Consider the following 21698-nt stretch of genomic DNA (forward strand, 5'->3'; position numbering starts at 1 on the left):
TTCCGCTTCCGTGTATCAGATCGTGTGCATCACGTGGGTCATATGCATGATGGTTGATTTTGTCCTTGGGTAACGTTGGCATGTGAGGAGAACGATGTCTTTCACCAAAAAACCTGGTGGTAAAGCATTAGATGTATTGCAAAATTTACCTCGCATTACATTAGCGAATCTACGACCGGAACCGGGGAGCAAGAAAGCCGTAAGATATATGAGTTGGCCGTGTAACACCTCTATATCAGCCCACGTTAGCCATGCTAGCTAACCAACTAACTAGTGACAGTTGTCAAATGTCTCTGCACACACTCAACTGCGAGCTCATCATCTGTGTTTTTATGTTGCTTCCAAAGACACTGTGATGTAGCTACTGTATTTGATTATTAGTGATTGAGTTTTGTAACAAGTTACAGTGCGTCATATGCTGTCTTGACTTATTTTACAGGAGAAGAAGCGAGGCAGAGGTGGCCATGGAGGAAACAGAAGTGGCCGGGGTCACAAAGGAGAGAGGCAGCGAGGCAACCGCCCTCGATTGGGTTTCGAGGGGGGTCAAACACCATTCTATTTAGCCATCCCCAAATATGGTTACAATGAGGGACACAGGTAAAAGCAATATTGTGCATTGTTGCACCTCATTATGTAGAACTAGGCCTATACCTTTTAACTTGTGATTCTGGACATAGTATGATCATTTGATACGACTGCACTGGACCTGCAATGATGCTACCATAGCCTTCATGCTCTGTTATTCTCCCAAGGTCAGTTTTGTAAATAATGTATTAGACAGGAGAGAATACTTGTGATGAATCTCTGCTCTTCCTCTCAGCCGACGACCTCAGTACCAGCCCCTGTCCCTGAAAAGGCTGCAGTATCTGATTGACTTGGGACGGGTTGACCCTACCCAGCCCATTGACTTGACACAGCTGGTCAATGGCAGGGGAGTGACTATCCAGCCTCAGAAGAGGGACTATGGTGTTCAACTTGTTGATGAGGTGAGATGAAGATGTTATTTATTGTCTACATTCATATAGGCTTTGTGTTTTGTTGTTGGATGTGTCATGGTTATGGATGGTCATCTATGGTTATATATATTTAAGAAAAACATGAGGCCACCCAGACAGAATCTTCAGTCAGTATTGTGCCCAGTAGGTGGCACCATATAACAAGTCATTTTAAAGATGTCATGATAGATGTCTTGTTTTCTCACCTACAGGTTTGATCTGTGTTGTAAATATCTTTATTTGAATCCCTCATTCCTATTGTCTGTTTGGTGTTAGGGTGCTGGCATTTTCGCTGCAAAAATCAACATTGAAGTTCAGATGGCATCTGAAGGGGCCATTGCTGCCATTGAGAGAAACGGAGGGATCATCACAACAAGTTTTTATGACCCAAGAAGTCTTAGTAAGTAGTAGTGGCACATTTAAGTCTCCTTTACCTGTCTTGTTATTGCACATAACTGTAGTATCTTGAACACTGCATTCTTCCCTTCACAGTGGTCCTCTGTAAGCCTGTCCCATTCTTCATAAGTGGACAGCCTATTCCAAAGCGAATGTTGCCAGGGGAAGACATGGTCCCGTACTACAGAGATGCTGCAAATCGGGGTTACCTGTCAGATCCAGAGAAGGTTCAGCTAGCCCGGATGGCTCTGGCCCAAAAGTATGGATACGTTTTGCCGGACATTTCTAAGGATGAGTTGTACCACATGCTTTCCATGAGGAAGGATGTGAGACAGATCTTCTTTGGCCTCTCGCCGGGTTGGGTGGTCAACATGGCAGAGAAGAAGATTCTCAAACCCATGGATGAGAAACTGCTCAGATATTACAATTCTTAAGAGGTTATTGTGGAAATAAACATGCCCTGTTTGTTTGTGTGAATAAATGTAATGATGGATTATGAAAAAAATAAATGTCTCATGGTGTGTAATTTGCCAACAGATTGTTTCAGATATGTCAACACAAGTCATGTATGCATATCATGTCTAAGAATCTCCAATGCCTTGCAGCATTTCATGATAATGCCATTAGTTCATAAGAGCATAGAGAACTTTGGATTGGGGATAGGTTACACAAGGGGTTGCCATGCACTGAACAAGGAACTTGGCATAGTTGACTGAACTTGGTTAAATTGATTTTGATAAGTCACCCACTGACCGCAGATGAAAGTGCAGTAATAATTTCTATGTCCGGTGCTTATGCCCTTCACTGAGAAAATGAAATGTTCAACATGATGGAAGGAACGTAGACTGTAACAGGTGAGGGGGAAATAAGGAAAATAAGATAACTCAAAGAATGAAAACAGGAAACAGATGCCTGGCGATGTGTGTTACATGTGAAATGGGCTGCCTTGGCTGTAGAAGGGGAGTTTGAAATTAGTCATAGGCAGCTGTATCCTGGACTGGACGTTCAAACGATTCTAACCCCCTCCCTTGGAACACAATCAGAGGTACACACTTACGGGCTATGCCCTGTTATGCTGTAAAACCCAGTCTAAAATTGAAAAAAGTGTTTGGAAAATGCCATGAAGACACTGATGCAATGCTCTGAAAACACTTCCTGATCATTATCAAAAAATGATGATCCTTTCCAAAAGTCCTTAGCAGAGGTATTCCACGTCAATGTGTCACATTCCTGAAATTCCAGTGCATGTGGACCTACAGTAGTGTTCAGAAAACATCCATGTGACAATGATCACTGTTAGTGTAATCTTAAAAAGGATTTCAGCAAATGTAATGACAGTACTGTTTTGGGTGTAGAGTTCTTAATCACTTCACATAAAAATAATGACACCTAAATAACTGACCAATTGATGTTGTAGAGAGGAAAGCTAATTGCCACTTGATGGAGTATTGAGCTGGTAGGGCACGGGCAAGGATTAGAATTAAGTATACTATAAAGTCCAAAATAGTTACATTAGTTCATAATCAGTAGTGTTCTCTTAAGGCAACAAAACAAATGTGCAATGTTCAAAAGCCAACTATGAATATTTCCCTGACTACTTGAACCATTGAATTGAGATATTTTTACACCATGCTACTCTGCCAGTCATCCCAGAATAAATTACATTGCTTATTTGAGTCTTAAGATTGCTCATAAGAAAATCCCCTTCCAGTTTTACACTCCCCATCACTTTCATATTTATTTTTTTAAGTCAAAACGTAGAGTGCCCTCTATAAATAACTTGGTATTTTTTACACTGATATTGTCTCTAGGGACGCTGCCATAGAATTTCTTCTGGTTTAAAACTCTTTATCAAAGGAAGCATATGTTTGTGAGTGTGTGCGGCACTACTAGCATTGTGTAAACTGAGCTTTAACATAGTTCCCACTGTTACACTCTTTCCTGATACTGATAATGCAGAGATTTGGAGTAATAAGTCATATTTATTTGACTGATTAGAGCTTTAGATTTTATTCTATCACTAATGACATATAACTTGCAGCAACTTTACTTTGTTTATCTTTTTTTGTTATAGAAAATAGCTTTATTTGTATGTGAACTGTAATATCAGTATTTAAGAATCTTTCCCATTTTCTAAAAGCTCCGTATACAGTTCAAGGGTAAAGGAAGCTGTTTGAAATTGGCAAAGATGTGAACTTTGTTCAACAACTTATTAATTGAAACTTAGGAGAACATTGCACACAGTTGTCTCTCAAATGTCAATATTGTAATCCTGTAGTAAACAATACATGTATTATTATGTATTGTGTTCTCCACTCAGTGAAAAGTCATAAGAAAGCCATTATAGCTTTGCTTCCCTAGGTGTAAGGGTAGAGGTGGGGAGGGGGTAGGGGGTAAGAGGTGCGGTTCTCATGATTGAGTATTTTCCTGCATCTCAAGTTGCCAATAATAAACTACACACAGGCACACGTAGTAGATACATACATGGCAAGCCCTGCCAGGAAAACAAGGCCCAAACCTTACAGCATAATACTTTAAATAAATCACCCCACAGGAAAGAAACTGCACAATTATTGTTTATGGCAGAGCTACGCTCCTTATCTTCAAAGCAACAGAAATCCTTTTGAATCTGCATCAGGTCTGAAGTATTAGTATAAGGGTAAAAAAAAAAAAATGTTAAGTTTTGAGAGGGGTCTCTGAAAACACAGCGCTGGATTAGATACGTGTTAGCAAATGTACAGTGTCTTCATGGGAGGAAACCCAGTTGTATAAAAGTAGGCTAAAACAGACCAAACTAAAACATTGGAAAAGAAACGCCAGCCAAGGCCTATCAATCTAATTGTCTAGGCAATGCTCCTACATTTAAAGTAAAAAGATGTGTTGATAGTTTATCTTACATTTATCAATGGTGCTGTGCTCCAAATAATCTAATGTCTGAGTCTAACCAGTTCACACTATCTAATTAAACATTCAAACAGTGTCGTTGTCGGAGTAGACCAGATCAGATTATTGTGGTTAATTTATCTCCTATCTATCTCTGAGTGAGTAGGCCGTTTAGGACAGACGCAGATATCATGGTGTCTCACAGGTCTGAAGGCTATACACTGATTCCAGTTAATAATTTGAGATAATTACTTTGGAGCTCTGTCTGCCAGGGAGAGATGGGGCAGGAATCTGTGGTGAGATAGACAGACAGACAGGGTAAGGGACAGGGAGGAGGAGTGATACAGTACAGCAGACTATTGGAAGAACAACACGGCTGTACTGTACTAGGAGACAAGTCTTTGGTTGAGTGAGGAAAAGGGGACAGCATCATGGACCAGGATGGGATGCAGTATCCATGATAAAGCTGGTGGAGTAGCATGGGAGAGAGGGTCTGGGGCCGAAAGACGTTTGGGGCTGAGACTGCACTCGTTGTAGTGCAATAGCCTGCTGTGACAATACAATACTTCATCAAATACCAAAGCTCACCAGTCTGGACAATAAAGGATTTAGGGAAACCCACTAAATTCAACAGATAAGGGCCTTATCAGAGGCCATGTCTAGAATACAATTCCTCATTTGCAAATAGTAGAATTGTTTCAGCATGTGTGGGCTAGATTTTCACTTCACTGGTGTATCTCAATGTATTTTACAATCATAAAATAAAACATTTTTGTATCCAGTAATTCACAAGGAAATCAAGCCAATGAGACATCATAGTCAAAAATAAAACTTTATTCAGCTGAGAAGATAAGAACATTGAAGTACTTTTTCTGCATTACAACCCATTTTAGAAAGACATGCCTGAAACAATAACATTTACCTACAGTAATTCTTAGCATTTCATTTTCTTAACCAACAGCTTTGTTTCTGTTGCTGTTCTGGTTATTTACAAGTAAATAAAGAATGCTCCTCTGCTGTTCTCTGTGTCAATTTTCCTAATTCATTGTTGTATAATATTGTAATGTGCACAATACATTTGTGCACATTACCGTAAAGATTTGTTCACTTCTTTATCTTACTGCGTATCATTGTACCACTTGTCACTTGCCAGGCATTTTCCAAACATAAGAGATGGATCTCAGCTTACAAACATATTGAAAAGAAATATTGAATACATATGAAATGTGTCAAATACATTCCTCACATTTATGTAATACAAACCCATCCTCTCTCTGGCCTATAGACCCTGCTGTAGTACTGTATTTGGGGTCTGAGGTGGTGAGGGTGGTGTAAGCTGCTCTGTTTGGGGTCTGACTGAGCCTGGTGTGTGTTATCTGTGCTAAAAGGTAGGGACGTCATTGTATTCAGCTAATGAGGCCACATTAAGTCAGGCCACTCCAGGGGGCATGTAATCCTCTCAGCTATCCCCACGTATGGGGCAGGGCAGGGCACTGTTGACAGTGGAGTGTGTGAGGCTAGCACTCAGGGCTAAGGGCTGAGGCCTAAGTCTACTGTGTTTGTATGCTCACACACCTAATTAGCACTGGCTGGATGCAGGGGGTAGAGTAGAGGAGGGGGGTGGTGAGACCAGACCGCTGCATAGAATGGTGTCTGAGCATGCCAGTGTGTATCTGATGCCAGCCTGCTGTGTCCATACAATACAGTAGGAGTCCCTGCCCTGAACACACTGTCACCAGAGTCCTTCATAGTGCCCTCGATCTTCACACGTTATTTTATGAAACAATGCATCTCCTCCTTAGGTCCCAGGATCCTCTGATGGGCCACTGTGTGGAAACTCTGTCAAGTGAATGAACCCAGAGTGGAATACAGAGCTTCATTAGCAAAGGCTAAGATACTGGCCTTGCTTTACACCCTCATGTTATTTTTTCTTCTTTCTCATCCATCTCCTTTTTTGCTGTGGCACAATTGTCCTTGTAGGCAAATGTACCAAGGTTGATATTGGTTAGTCTCAAAGAGCAACAAACACATGCTTTTCTTCATATGCGGGAAGGGGTTTGACGGGGATGTAACTGAATTCCACACCAATTATGGGATAGTTCCACTACCACTTATAAAAGCCAAATTATACCTGTGCATAAAGGCAATACAGATATGAGCACAGCATTGGTAGAGTATATCCAAATCCATTATATCCAAATCCTTAGAGACATTGAAGTAGCAGGGATCATTCTGAGTTATGACCCATCCTAGACTGAATCCCCCCAAAAATCCCCAGGTAAATCCAGTATGGTTATCCCAGAGAGGGTGCTCCTCATGCAGGCAGCAAGACTGGAGAGTCTTGAGAGCTGTACTCCACCTGTGCCAGCCTGGCTTACTCTAAGTCAGAGTGGAGAGGGAGAGGAGTGTTCCATATATGACATCTGTCCAATACAATAGAACATTGTGATCGGAAAGCCTCTGAGAACAATCCCCATTCAGACAATATAGTGACCATTCAACAGCAGCACTGTCCTGTCTGGGCATGAAACAATGCATTGATAGCCCACTGTCATCCATTCAGAGATTAGGAATCTAGTGAGAGCAGACAGATACAAATCTACCTGGAATGTATAGGCCTATTGCAAAAAAGAAATGTTAAAACCATTAAAAGTTTAGAACATTTGAATTATGATTTTTAGGATATCAAAGTTTAATAGATAGCCTACCATTTGAATGAAGACAAAATAAGATAAGATACTTTACATGTCAAACATTAGTCAACCATTCTCCAATATTTGCTCAATTTACAGAAATGTCCGCCGAAACTAACATTATTGTATTCATGCTGAGTCATTCAAGCTAATTGATTAAATCCATTAGCGCTTTTCACCCGGCAGTGTGTGTTGTTTAACACTCTGATGTGGATTGGAGTCAACTCGTGAAATAAAATAAATTACTTGACTAAATAAAAACATGTTTTCATGTAAATATTGTTTCCATTATAGGCCTGGGCTAAATGACTTCCAAATGTGTATTATAGTATTGTTTCTCTACTGTTTCTCTCCTGCTAAAAGTACATTTTATTCATATTAATCAAGATTCGTTTCTAATCAATAGTCTACATGGGCTAGACCTACAGTAGCCTGCGAACGAAACACATTTTGAAAATCTAAATTTGCCATTTTTATTTCACTGTCATAAATGGCTCATTAATTCATTAAACCTCATTTAGGATGGCTAGCCTGTACTTTAATTGGAGCACTTCACTTAAATTCGATTACTTCGTTTTAGTATCATTAGACTGTCTAATAAGCAAGCTTAATCGTATCGATTCACAAACATAGGTCTCTATGTTTAGGGCCCAAAGTTTCGTTGTGCCGACGCTCAGACGGATCATCTGCTTTGAAGAGGGTAAAAGATGAGTATCTAAAAGAAATACATTGATCACCCTGTTATTGAATTAACCGAGGCCACATCAGTACTGACCATTGATGTATTGACCCGCCTCTTTGATCAAGGTGCCAACATCCATTACCTTTTTTGCGAGGCCTGAAGAAATGCCTTTACATGTTACATGTCGTCTGTCACAACAAGACAGTGCAGGTGCAGGCCGAAATGTATGAAGCACGTTGCCGTGTGTATTCTCACAATGAGTCCCATTATACCTTTTTGAAATATGAAGGGCCTGAAGACATACATGACAGCAAATCGTCTGCCACAACAAAACAGTGCAGGTGCGGGCCAGTAGGCATTACCATGTGTATTCTGGATTCAACATCAACATACATAAACTGCTGTTGCCTAATGACCTCCATTGTTGGACTAAAGTTGAACGAGATGTCAACAAATGTACAAATAAAAGAAAGAGTGATTAGACTGGTTCAAACCACGAGGAATCATTTAATGTTAAATTGTTTCCAATGGACTAACTAATGGACATCAAATGCAATGCAGATTAGATGGAATACTACCAAACACAAATGCAGTATTTTAACAGCCAGCCCATAGCTCATTTCTTGACTCACCGAAGTCAATTTGACATCCCAGTTAGCTAAGGAACAATATCATAAGTTGTGAAAATGTAGACTATGTATGAAAACAAGTTTGCACTCTCTGGGGGGTTAAACTCTCCCTTGTACAGTACCACTCAAATCCAATAGTTTTTCCTTCCTGACCTTTGAGAACTTCCCGTCCAAATCTTATCACTCCAAAAAACCTGACAATGCATTGGCAACACTGTTGTGGCCAAGCTATCAGAAAAGGCCTGTTTAAAATAGACTAGGCCTACTTACTTATTTTTCTTTAAGACATATTTGACCACGCTATAAGCCAGGCTATGTTAACCCTTGCCACCTACTAGGAGCCCAGCAAAATATACATTTATCTAGGGATGTTTAAATCTAATTCATGTTATCCATACTGACTGAAATTCATCTTGAAATCTTCTGTTGCCCATGCATACAGGCAAGATTATCATGTTCTCTTATCAAAGTCTAGATATCTCTTTAGTTGGGTAAATATTTGTGCGCGGTAATCGTATAATAAACTTGCCTTGATCATGTTTGTTTCAGCCCTGTAAAATGTGCTTTGATAGAGACAGTGGACCCGATAAGCGTTGTGGGCAATCGACACGTGACCCATGGTCTACGTAATGAATAACCAGTTCTGCCAGAAAACTTTGATCTTAGAAGATCACCTATAAGCCTATCTGGTCATATTGATTTAATTTAAATGATCTGACAGAGGTAAATGAAGCAATGTTTTAACAACACTATATTTTATAGGTTAATAAAGTAGGCCTATAGGTCACTAATTCAGGCATTCTCAAATAGCTTTTCAATCTTTCAGTTGTGTGCACAGACCTATAAACGGGATTCTCAGTTTAACAGGATTCGTAGTCCTAACTAATGTGTTATAAGGTCTACACTTCAGAGTAATAAAGGAAACTCTTAAACTAGACCTATGCTAAAGACTTAAGTATTGTGAATAGAGCACTCTACAATTATACAAAGATATTTGCATCATTTGAAAGGGAAATTATAGTCTAGGATACGAATTGATTTGATTTAACATTAAATGCAATTTTCAGTTTCGTGAGCGTTGTAGATTGAAGCATCAGAACTCTCACTGACTTGAGAAAACACCTGAATTTCACACCTTAAATCCACTCCTCCTGGACTCCTATTGGTGGAGGGAACGCATATAGCCAGTCTCCATCACGACCAGAGGACGAGAGCTACCTCAAGGGGAAAAAAACACATACATACGTAACCATGTACTTTGATCGGATCCCAAAATCGGATTTCGAACATTGCGCAACCAGAGCAATGTTTGAAAGCCACGAGTTCAGTGTCGCGTCGTCCAGGAGCGAGCAGATGACCGAGGTGCGGTCCCCCGGCTCTGGCCCATCTAGCCCGCTCTCGGTGATCTCCGACACCAGCTGCTCCAGTCCTGAGGCTAAACCCTCGGCAGAACCCCGGGTAAGAAGGCCGCTAAACGCCTTCATCATCTGGACCAAAGAGGAACGCAGACGTCTGGCCCAACTCAACCCTGATCTGGAAAACACTGACCTGAGCAAAATTCTTGGTAATTTTTTTTCTTCACATAATTGAAACTGAAATGTAGAACTATTTAAACAGTTATCTACAATACAATTATATTATGCAGGATTTGTATGAATGTTTCAGATACTGCTGGGAATGATAAATTAATATAGCCATTATATGTTTTGTGGTCATACAATCAGTGTGTAATATGTTGATGACTAATATGACTTGTTTTCCTGCAGGTAAGACCTGGAAGGCAATGTCTCTGGCAGAGAAGCGTCCATACATGCAGGAGGCAGAGCGCCTGAGGGTTCAGCACACCATAGACCACCCCAACTACAAGTACCGCCCCCGGAGGAGGAAGCAGCTGAAGAAGGCTTCTAAACCCTCACCTGTGGAGGCCCCTGCCCCTCTATCCTCACTCTGCAGCCAGGGCTTCAACATGCCATACAACCTTAACTACATGATTCAGAACCAGTGCCAGCAGCAAACCTACCCACACACAGCCACCTTCCCAAACCCACCAGCAAACTATTCAAACATGCCTGGGACCTTCCCAAACATGCCAGTTTACCCAGACACAGCCGCAACATTCCTGAACAAGCCACTGATGTTCTCGAGCCCAGCTGTGTACCCAGCAGAGCCTCAGGTGTACTACAGCCAGGCCCAGCATGGCCTCCCTCAGTATGGTGCTCCCAGCCCAGCCTGTCCTGTGTCTCAGGGTGAGCAGGGGGAGTTGAGGCCGTATGGGGGCCAGCTCCACTCCAGTGGACCCTCTCTGGAGTTCTATCTGGAGCAGGTTCAGCTGGACATGCTGTATGACCTAGACCGTAGTGAGTTTGAACAGTACCTGGGCCCGCCCCCCTGCCGACCAGAGCCCATGGAGTCCAGCTATCACCAGCAGAGCTCCCTCAGGGAAGCCTGATCTCTCTCATAATGCTTTTGTTTGTATGTTGATACGATGTATTTATTTAAATTATTGAATTATTTAAATCAGATTTAATACTATTTGTGTAGACACAAAAGAGAAGTGCAGCTGCTAACATTGTTTTTTTAAATGATGCATTCTGTTTGTTTTCTTTTTTGTCAATATGTATTATTGATGAAAGTGTGTTCACAATCAAAATATTTTTTATTAATAAATTGATCTAAAGAAAACTTAAAATGTTGATGTCCTTTCCAACAGGCAATTGTACTGTGAGAGTGCTACAGTATATTCAGTATATTAAAATGAATGATGCATTAAAAGGTACAACAGTTCATCAATTATTTTCAAGAAAGCCATAACTCAAAATCTGTTTTTCGATTTTGGGTTATGATGGATGACTGGTTACAAATTAACCTGAATATTTATTAGTTAAATCAACAAAAGTGGCAGTTGAGAGGCTGTTGGGGCAATTGCCCACCCGTTGGCAGGGGCCATGCTGTTGACACATTGTTTTATCTCCCTTGCTGTGTCTTTCTTGGCCAGGGGAGGGAAATCGGGTGGGCGCCAGGGGCATAAACTTCCCAACTTCCTGTTTCATTTTAAAACATCTCACAAAGGCTCTAAAAATATGCCAAAATATCGACACATCTCCCGACTCATATGCCTCTGGCTGCCAAATGTTTATCCATTTATAAAAATGTTTATCTCCCTGCCCCGACCTGACTGCCCAGTGTTAACTAGAGGTTGAGCCCTGCGTTGTGACAGGCATGGGACCAGTTCCATCAGCTAAGCAATAAGTGCTACAATAAAACACATCACGTCACCAACAACACAACTCACATTCAATTAACACATTATCGAAGGAATTCATTATTACGGGTTCAGATGAGGAAATATGGAGTAAGCAGTGTTATTATTTTTTGGAAGGAAGTGCTGGGTGAAGTCCAGGAGCTGGGATCCAACGACCTGTCCAGGGAGAGGGGGCTGATTAGGGCCCTGAAGAGCTGCTCCGCTCAGCATTTCCAGTCCGCAGCAATACCTGAATGAACGGAAGAAATCTGACGTCAGGTCGATTCCCATGATACCCATGCAAAAACACTCACAGACAGTGCATGTATCTCTCACACATACATATAACAACAACAAGCTCAGTGCACAGGATATTTTGATTCATTCACAATGTTTCTCTGTTGTAATTTGGTTTCTTAGCAACAATTAATATTCAGTTTCAGGAATTTCCTGAAGGAAAAACAGGGGACAACGTCAACAATAGCAGTGAAAATATTAATGTGACCGATAACAAACAGCAGAGGACATGTAGCATAGCTGTTGGACAAGTGAAATACCTTCCCTCAAACTAATAAAGTTCATATTGAGAGAATATTTATACCATCGTAATAGGATTATAATTCTATGATATGTACAGTGAGGGTAAAGGACAGGTATATTTAGTGCAGGCTCAGTGATATTGCATATACAGAGGAAATGTTTTTTGGTGGATTGGAATGTATTAGAAATCCATTCGGTGCTCACTGAGGAATGGATGAGCTTGTTATCAGTTCTGAAGAATTTATGGAATCTGGTGCCTGATATGTCAAATATGTTACAGGTCCTAAGGGGACATTCCCAGAAATAAAACAGTTTCATAGTTAGAGATTAAATCTCTAAATATTAGTCATATCTGTATGTGGGATATTGATTTAGAAATAGCCCAGGTTTACGTTAACCCTAAAATAGATCTGTGTTTGCTTACATAGTGCATTCTTCAGATTTTGTGGGCTATAATTAGACATTTTCTTCTTACAACTCAAACATGAAGAATGATTTCCTGTTTCGAGCACAGGGGTGCATTTTGGGTAAATTCAGGGCTGCTCTCTTCAGATAGTGTCCATCCATGAATTCTCCTGCAGGAACGTCTCCTCTGTCTATGAAAGAGGAGGAAACTCAAACAGGAAGTGAGACACTCAACAGCTTCTTAACTCCAAACTTTTGTCTCTATATAATATTAGAGGAGTTGTTTGATTCATCCCCCGGTGTACTAGAAAGCAATAACCACATAAATAGACACATTAATGAGGGGCTGTGTAAATTTGACCACTTAGAAGATATGATAAGGCATGTACCTGAAGCAGCTATTATTCTGGCTCAAAATAGGCTACAGGGTTACTGTACTGGTCTCCCCACCACTTTTTTGGTAAACAACTGAGGGACTGAGGGGCTTGAGAAATGTAACCACTCCCAAATTCATACTATGAGCTATGGATGCAAGGACTGACCATGACAATTATATTGTTAACAAACAATGGAGTAAAACAAGCTTATATTTTGAGTTCTGATGGGGTAAGACAGTTGAATGTTATTATATAATATTTAAGTTATTTTCTTCAAGAATCAATGGCTATATACTGTATCATTAATTTAAAAGTAAAAAATTTGATGGACCAATCCCAGATTGCCCCTTTAATCAAGCCATTAATTATATTGTGTCCCTGATAAAAATGAAAGAAGTGATATAATAAAACTCCAATCAAGCTCTAATTGGGCCAATCAAATAACAATGACCTCATCAGTGGATTTCTAGACCCACAGTTTCAATGGTTTTTCACCTGTGTGTCTAACAGGTTTACATACATTGGGGTTGTGGTGGTTATGTTACATCGGACAGGGACCAAACATGGCCTCTGTCTGCATGCCAGGGTTGGGGATATTGATAATGAATACAATTCATTAATTGAAAATTGCTCATTAGATTTCTATGTGGATTGAATTTCAAGTCTCCTGACTGAATGTACTCAATTGAAACTGAATTGACCCTAACCCTGTCTACTAGGATAAGGTGAGCCATTGGTCTCTATACTGGACTGGGTGCATGTGGACCCAGACAGGGCCCTGGGAGACAGCACCAGCGTGGGGCATCAGACAGCTGATTACAGTAACAGGGTCTGACAGACACACTGAATAGAATGGGCCACTTGGGTGTGTCCCCTGTGACCTGCTGGGCAGATACAATACTCTATCAGAGCCTCCTGAGCCCAGAGACTAACACCTGTCAACAAAACACACGTTGAAGCTGATTAACACACACATCCTCACTTGATGTGTACTGTGGTATGTATTTGTTTGTGTGTGTGTGTCTGTGTGCGTGTGTGCGTGTGTGTGTGTGTATGTGCATGTGCGTGTGTGTGTGTGTGTGTGTGTGTGTGTGTGAGCGTGTGTGCGTGTGTGCATGTGTGCGTGTGTGTGTGTGTGTGTATGTGCATGTGCGTGTGTGTGTGTATATTATCAAAGTGTTATATCCTAGAAATTATTATATTATATCTTGAACAATCACCTGGCTTAGACTACCAATAATAAACTAATGGCTGCAGTAGCTGCGTCAAACAGGAGCTACTGGCACAGTAATTGTTTGTTTAGCAGCAATCCCACTACGTCCTCTGGAAATAACGTCAGACCTCTTCCTCAGTGTCTCAGAGTGCACTATGACTCAGGGTATGAGCATGTATATGAGTGTGTGCACATACTGTACTGTATGTGTTTTGCTGATTTGATGACACTGATTTAACGACCCTTCCAGGTGGCACGTCCACACACCTTAGGAAAGGACCCCCCCTAACCCTAACCCTCTGGTTTCTCCATACATTCTGCACCTGGGGCATAACCCTCATGAGCAAAGTAGTTATACTGTACTGTAGGTGACTATACAGTCTATCTAATATTCATCACAAAATGTCATGGAAACAATTAGCAATTTTCTACAATACTTTTTTCGTTTCTTTTCTTTTTTTTCAATAATAAATATTTTTCAGCTACATTCAATTACTTGACAGAAAATGCTACCCTTTTCAATTAATTTAGAAAGAAGATAGGTATTTATTAGATTATAATAATGCAATTAAGCTTTTACCATGTTGTTTTTAAGTGAATAACTGGCAAATAGCAGACTGTAAATAAGTGCAAACTTCCTCCGAACCCTAGCACAGCCATAAAAAAGTCTTAAGAACTGACCCATTCCCAGGTCCCCTTCAATGGGCTTTGATCTGTCTTGGGAATTTGTATTCTCTAGGTGACCTTTAGGTCTCAAAAGTAAAGGAATCTGTGAGTGAGGTGTGGGAAGTGAGGTGTGGGAGGTATGTGAAGGTCAATACCTGTGTGTGTGTGTGTGTGTGTGTGTGTGTGTGTGTGTGTGTGTGTGTGTGTGTGTGTGTGTGTGTGTGTGTTTGTTTGTGACTGCATAACATTTCCATACAGTAGCCACGATGACCTGCTCTCCATATTAGGGGCACAATCTCGCTGTCCCCTCACACCCTCCTCCTCCTCCTCCTGTTCCCCCAGTGGTGGGCGCCTGTTAGTCGATGTTGACATGAGGACTTTAACACCTGTAGTAATTGGTTTAGCAGGGTAAGCCTGAGTGATCCAGGCCAGGCCTCTCAGCAGGATGCTGATTCTCAGTGGCAGGTCAGACTCCTGTCGGGGACAGCACTGTATGGCAATGCTCCATGTCATCTACCTGTTCTCACAGCATAGTTAAGCTCATTATGCAGCTCATAATAATACACCTATGTGTTAATGTGTGGTTTGTAAAATTGAATAAGATCATGTTGTTTTGTTGGTGTGTTATGGTAATAGGTACATGGGCTTGCACTGTAGTAATAGATCATCAATAAATGTATGTGTATAGCTCTTTGATACTGATGGTGATTCACTCTAGGATTTGTCCACCTTGCTACACAATAATATCACATGGAGAAGGCGGCAGTATGTTTCTGGAATGGGGGGGTGTTTGCAGGTGGCATAAGAAGGTGACGCAGGGTGGCACAGCTTTAGTAAACAGACACCACCGTGGGTTTTGATAGGCAGGGTGTTTAGAATCATTGCGGTGTTCGGGGAGATTGGACCCTCTCTCAGGACGTGGCCTCACTTCCCCCTCTCAGGAGGAGAGAGCAGCGCGCCTTTCAACTTTTATTTGTGCTCTGTTTATAAACGCCACATTCTCGTCTGAGTCTGGCTGCAACCTCTGTTATTCTTCCTGTGCTGTTTGCCCCGCACTCGCAGCTGGAGAGGCAGGAAAACCAATCTGGAAAACTACTCCATGTTTGTCATCGGTGATTAAGACGGCGCTGCAGTGCCCATCTGTGCCCGCCATCGGGAGGCCTTACCCAGGCAGGGACAGGCCTGAATAATGTCCTCCCTCTGGGGGCCTCTCTGAGCACCTCTTTCAAGGCCTCTTGCTCACTCAGTCATCTAAGTGTGGAATTCTCTGCGTCCTCTGCGGCGCTCTTTCCGCCTTCTTCCTGTGGAGGAACAGCAGAGGAAGCCCCCCACCCTGAGGTGACCATCAGTCCTCCACACAACTTTCAATTTGTGTTTAATCCTCCCAGTAATAACACTCACATGAGTATGAACGGTAAACAGTCTGAGTCACCTCTATAGTTTTCTTGTCTTTGAATGGGTTCATATCGTTTTGTGTCACATTCTGTGCCCCACAAGATAACATTTATCGTATCAACAATCATGTCCAGATTATTTGTAATACTGTTGCATGAACTTCATGAAAGAAAAATGGGAAGCAATAGGTTGAACTTACATTTATTTTGGTTTAATCATAAAATAAGAAAAACAGAATGCGAGCCAGTGATCAACGTTTCGGCTAGTTGCTTTTTTCAAGAGCACTGTAGCATGCCCTGTTCAAATCTGAGTGAGCATTGAGAGCCGTCTGTTTTGTTGAACAGAAAGAGATCAAGCCCATTTTGATCTTGAGTGTTGAAATAAAAACTAATTGGGGACAAGCATCAGTTGCAGTTTTCCTCATTGTCATCCTCTCCTTTCCTCCAAAGTCAGTTTCCCATGGTGAGGAGTAGCTGTGGGGGGTGGGGGCGATCCAGGGGGATTGTGAATGACAGGGCGGTCCGGCCCTCCATTGTATGTGTCCGTTTACTCAGCACGGGAGAGCAAGGACAGTTAGGCTGCAGGAATACAATAGGCTCATATTTATTTATTGCTTAGTCTGGGAGGGCCCTGTACCTGATTGCAGCACAGTTTACAGTAATAGACCCTCTTTCAGTGGCCTACCCATGAGAAGCTTGTTACTTGGGACTACCTATTCTGGTAGGCTAATGATTTAATTGAATAAAGTTGTATTAAAGAAAATTTTGAACACAATGATACTACGTCAATTGGAATTAAGTAATTGTAGTTTATGGTCTATGGGCACATTTTAATGGATTAAATATTGATATGTTATTCATCTAGGACTAAAGCCATTGGGGAGGAGGGCAGCAACAATTAAATATTCAGGTGTAGTCCCTGTGAACTCCAGGGGAGGTCTCACTGCATGACCATCTAGTTTTCAACTTTTACCTGTGCAGGAGGGTGAGTGGAAGTAGAATTACATGTGGTCCAATCACCTGTATTTTCACAGACAATGTAAGTAACCTTGATGATTAGACACTTAGAAAGGGACACAAAATATATGTCATAAACCTACTAGGCGATTGATCTCTCAAATCAGCAAAACTCACATCTTGCTGACATGCAGATCTTCCCCCATCTATTCACGTGGTGATCGACATATCACAAACAACATCTTTATTAGGTCAGTTGTTATTATGCAACTGTCATTCATTTTTTTCCCCCGATCACATCCATCTTGGCGTCAACATGAATTTCCGTCTCAAAGTTTCTAAACATCCGACTGGAAAATGCCAAGAAATAAACGAAACCCGCGCGACTATTTGACCTACATGACCATACTTTGTTCGCACTGAGCCCCGCGAAATTAATTTTGAGAGAGAGGCATTATGAGGGCTTTATTTATTCGTCGCCTTGACGTTTGTGTTTGTAATTGTGGGAGCGGGCTGAAGTTGAGTGGCTTTAATGCCCCGTCCATCCTCTCCTCCAATCCGCGAGGTTCAGAGATTAACACAGACCCCGGATTAAAATCTCAAAATAGAGAAATCCTTTTTAGATGAAGAGACTGATTAAAAAGAGGGAATTGAGAAAAAAAAAACGAGAGATGTGTGTGTGGTGGAACTGAGCTTCTGGTATTGTCACCTGTGACATACCAAACGGCTCTGCAGCAATATCAAAACAAATATTTATTTATTTTTCCCCAAAAAACATTCATGATTTGTAGTCATGGTAATAAATAATAACGAACAGGTGTTATCCAATTGAATGTATTATTGTGGTTATTTATTATTATACAGTTTATTTTGCTAGGTATAAGTACCCTTAACTGCCGTTAGTCCTGTATCATCAACAAGTTTAGTTGTTGACCTACTGGGTGACTGGGACCTAAATCTGTTTCAATTGCCTAAAATAAAGGTAAACCTGCCTCTGGGATGTCACCTTTAGGCGAGACCAGCTAATCCCTGCTACCACCATCTCCATCAATGTATGACATGGTAACTAATGTCCATTCATGTCATATCTAAGTCATTGTATGATGTGTCTGAGGTGTGGGAAGCAGGTGTATGTAAGAGTGTTTCCTGCACAAACACTGGCCTCTCTGACCAAATGTAGTCATTCACCTACTTCCTCCTGGACTGCAGGTTCCCTCTGGGCTTCCCAGCAGAGAACTCACTCCAGCATGGCTGCTCAGCACTGCTTTCCACCTGTCTAAATCTTGTGACTCATAACAGAGTAAGAGACACTTCAGTGAGGCCCTATGGGTTGGAGTAGGCTGACTGATTGGATTTCCTATCATCTGTACCCCTTTCTGAACTTTCTTTCCCCTCTCCTCTCACTGACTCCCTCTCTATGTTCATATCTCTCCTCTCCTCTCCTCTCCTCTCCTCTCCTCTCCTCTCCTCTCCTCTCCTCTCCTCTCCTCTCCTCTCCTCTCCTCTCCTCTCCTCTCCTACCCTCAGTCTCCCTCTCCCCTGCTCCCCTCTCTCTCCCTCTCTTGCTCCTTCCAGGCTTAAGCGCTCTTCCTTCCTGCCCTCTCATGGCTTCCTGCTCCTGCTCTTATCACTAGAGAAAACGTGACAGGGGCTCAGCCTAGTCAGCCCAGCTCTACCCCCGCCATCCCCCTTCCTTGGCCACCACCGCCTTAAATGGAAGCATTCTACCCTGGGCCGGGGGGGGGGGGGGGGGGGGGGGGGGGGTGTTCTAGGTGCCTGTGGGACCTGGAGGAGGAGGGGGGAGGGCAGTTAGGGATATCCCGGGGCCCCTGTCACCCACCTGGGCCAATCCTGCTAATGGACTTACAATAAACAATAAATCTAAAGTGGTCGGACGTGTTTTTATTTACGTATTTATTTATTGGAGGGAGAGGAAGCTCAGAGCACACTGGGGCATTATCAACCCCTGTTCTCCGTAAAGGGGCTTTCCTCTCTGTGGAGGAAATCAGCAGCTTTGATTTACTCTGCAAATCTGTGCCTCATAAAACAGGGGCACATCTGCACACTACCTCATAATGATGTTTTAGGAAATCTCTGCTTCCAAAACTGTTTCTTCACACAACATTGTAACGTCATCAGAATTGGGATTTACATTGCAGTGCTGTAACATAATAGAGATGGAATTCCAATGCATGCATGGCTGTTGTATCAGAATATTGATAATACTGTGACATCATCACTGCACAATATTGTGAATCACTGCACAGCTTCGATTTCAATTTGTGACGTCATGTGGCATGAAATCTAAGCTGTATTACAGCACATTGGTGAATTACAGTAAAACAGCAGTTTTGCACAATAATAGGGAATGAAATGCCTTACTGCATTGTGCTTATAGCCATCAAATCACTATTTTACATACTGAATTTAAATCAGTTCCTCTTCAGGTGGATCAGGTTGTTCTCATCATTAGTGAGATAGTTCCCTTACTGCCTGTGTCATGCATGACCTGTCCGTGTTTAGTGAATGGACATCCCATGTTAGGTGTGTGTGTGTGTGTGTGTGTGTGTGTGTGTGTGTGTGTGTGTGTGTGTGTGTGTGTGTGTGTGTGTGTGTGTGTGGCTTGCATGCTGTATTTATTGTTGTTTTATGGCAGCTTTGCCAGATAGGGGTCTGCCCGGGCCTGATAGAGCCTGTGTTATTGTAAGGCCACAAGGCCATCTGATAAGGGCCCATACTCCGCAGCCCCCCAGCGATAAGACATGTTTTGGATGGTACCAAGCCAGAAAGCCTAACCTGCTGCACTAATGCAACAATAACTGCAAAATTCAAGGTACACTTGCTGTGCAGCAACCACAACATTAGAGCCATGTTTTACATTCGACACTGGAGAAGTTCCCCTGAGGTCTCCATCTGTGACAGTTTATAGATGTAGTGGGGCACATTTATCTGCATTGTGTGCTATTTGGCAGTTTTTGAAAAAGAAATATATATTAGTGTCTCTGTGTCTTATCTTGTGAGAATATCACAAGGGGGAAGTTGGTCAGCTGACATTGGTCACTGAGGTTAGGTTAAAAGGTCAAAAGTGAAGTGTGAGGAAAACAGTAAGACTTAGATTCACACTGCTGTCAATCATGCTAGTGATTAGCACACAACACCTTTTTTAGATCCTTGTAAAATATACGACTATGCCCCATAATCCATATTAATATTAGAGTGCTCCGTTTTAGTCTAATTTGGGATCTACATTCATTTAGGTGCACATGGAGAGTGAGGTATTATCACCTTTATATTGAGATTCAGGTGACTCTCAAGGCTCATTGATTTGGTTAAGGGTATTGAGTTGACTGATGATCCAGACCATTGTGTGTAAATGACCTGCCAGGAGATTATCTGTGTTTTAACATCAGGTGAGGTTAACTTGAACAAAGTATCACCTTGATGTTCAAGATAGAGAAGATATCCAGGCTAAAGCATCGATAGCATGATTCCTGTGTATGTATGTCACAGAGTGCAGAACACATTTGAAATAGACAACTGGATATTTCCATTTGTCTATGGTATTTTTAGATAATGTACTTAATTAAATGACACATTTGCACCCAAAAATGAAACAAAATACACACCAAAAAGGTGTTGAATGGGAAAATAATTAGGTTCACAGACAAGGCTTGATTTCTTTTACCATTACTGACACTGAACCATCTGCTCTGATATGAATGAATATCTGAATATTAATTTGAGAGAAGCCAAGTGTGAGAGTTAGTGAATATTGTAGGACTTCCTTGCATTGTGAGTGATAATAACATGCGTAGGAGTGTAGGTGTTCTGCCAATTAAATGGCATTATAAAGTAGAATCTTCCTGTCAATAATACTTGTTTCTGTACACCATTAGTGTAAAGGGAACAGTTCAGGGAGGAAGCACTCACACACAGTGCATTTCCTCCATAAAACCACAGCTGTGTGAAAACAACACATAGCACATTCCTCAGGCTGTCCTGTCACTTGTAACATCATAAAGGACAATAGAGTCCCACTGTATGCTCATATTATCGTGGAGGCTGGGGGAGGTAGAAATCAGAGGACGGGCTCATTGTAATGCATGGAATGAAATAAGGAATGGTATCAAACATGTGATACCAGTCCTCATTCCATTTCATGCATTACAATGACCCTGTCCTCCAATTTCTACCTCATAAGCAAGAACTGCATGTACAGCAGCCATTGTTGTAAATGGAACAAATCCGCATGTTCACTGGGTCGCCTTTAAATAAATGTATGTTAGATATGATAAAGGTTCATGGCTTTAAGAACTTGATGTGACTGTATGACTGTGTACCTCTCTTCTTTTGGGTATTATGACAGTAATATTATGGATGGGTTATCATCTGATCTCTTGTTACAGTAACACTAGTTTATCATTAAGGGGATATGAGATGAGTTTGTGGAGTGTGTCACCACAAACCATCAAAGGAGAAGTCACAGTGTCTGTGAGGAAGTTTTGGAAATGAGTAACGACGCGTTATGTCAGAAAATAATATCTCAATGACCATTCTTTACACTATTGCAGCAATAAACATCAATAAGTTATCAAATGTAAACAAAACAAACCTCACATTTGCATGT

General features: G+C 41.5%; 2 protein-coding genes across 2 annotated transcripts; both read left to right on the forward strand.

Moving 5' to 3' along the window:
* The first annotated feature begins 37 nt into the window (after positions 1-37).
* Positions 38-1890, forward strand: mrpl15 (mitochondrial ribosomal protein L15). Its single transcript, XM_083669227.1, has 5 exons — positions 38-199; positions 440-597; positions 821-986; positions 1272-1395; positions 1488-1890. The coding sequence occupies exons 1-5, from the start codon at positions 95-97 to the stop codon at positions 1823-1825; spliced, it is 891 nt and encodes a 296-aa protein (XP_083525353.1). The 5' UTR covers positions 38-94; the 3' UTR covers positions 1826-1890.
* A 7741-nt stretch (positions 1891-9631) lies between these two features.
* On the forward strand, positions 9632-10727 carry sox32 (SRY-box transcription factor 32; the record flags this gene model as incomplete). The annotated part of the gene is made up of 2 exons (XM_083678158.1): positions 9632-9842; positions 10045-10727. 2 exons carry the CDS (start codon positions 9632-9634, stop codon positions 10725-10727), a joined length of 894 nt encoding a protein of 297 aa, XP_083534284.1.
* Positions 10728-21698: the final 10971 nt, after the last annotated feature.

The sequence above is a fragment of the Argentina silus genome (genome assembly GCF_951799395.1).
Source record: "Argentina silus genome assembly, chromosome: 1".
In the NCBI taxonomy this organism is placed as follows: Eukaryota; Metazoa; Chordata; class Actinopteri; order Argentiniformes; family Argentinidae; genus Argentina; species Argentina silus.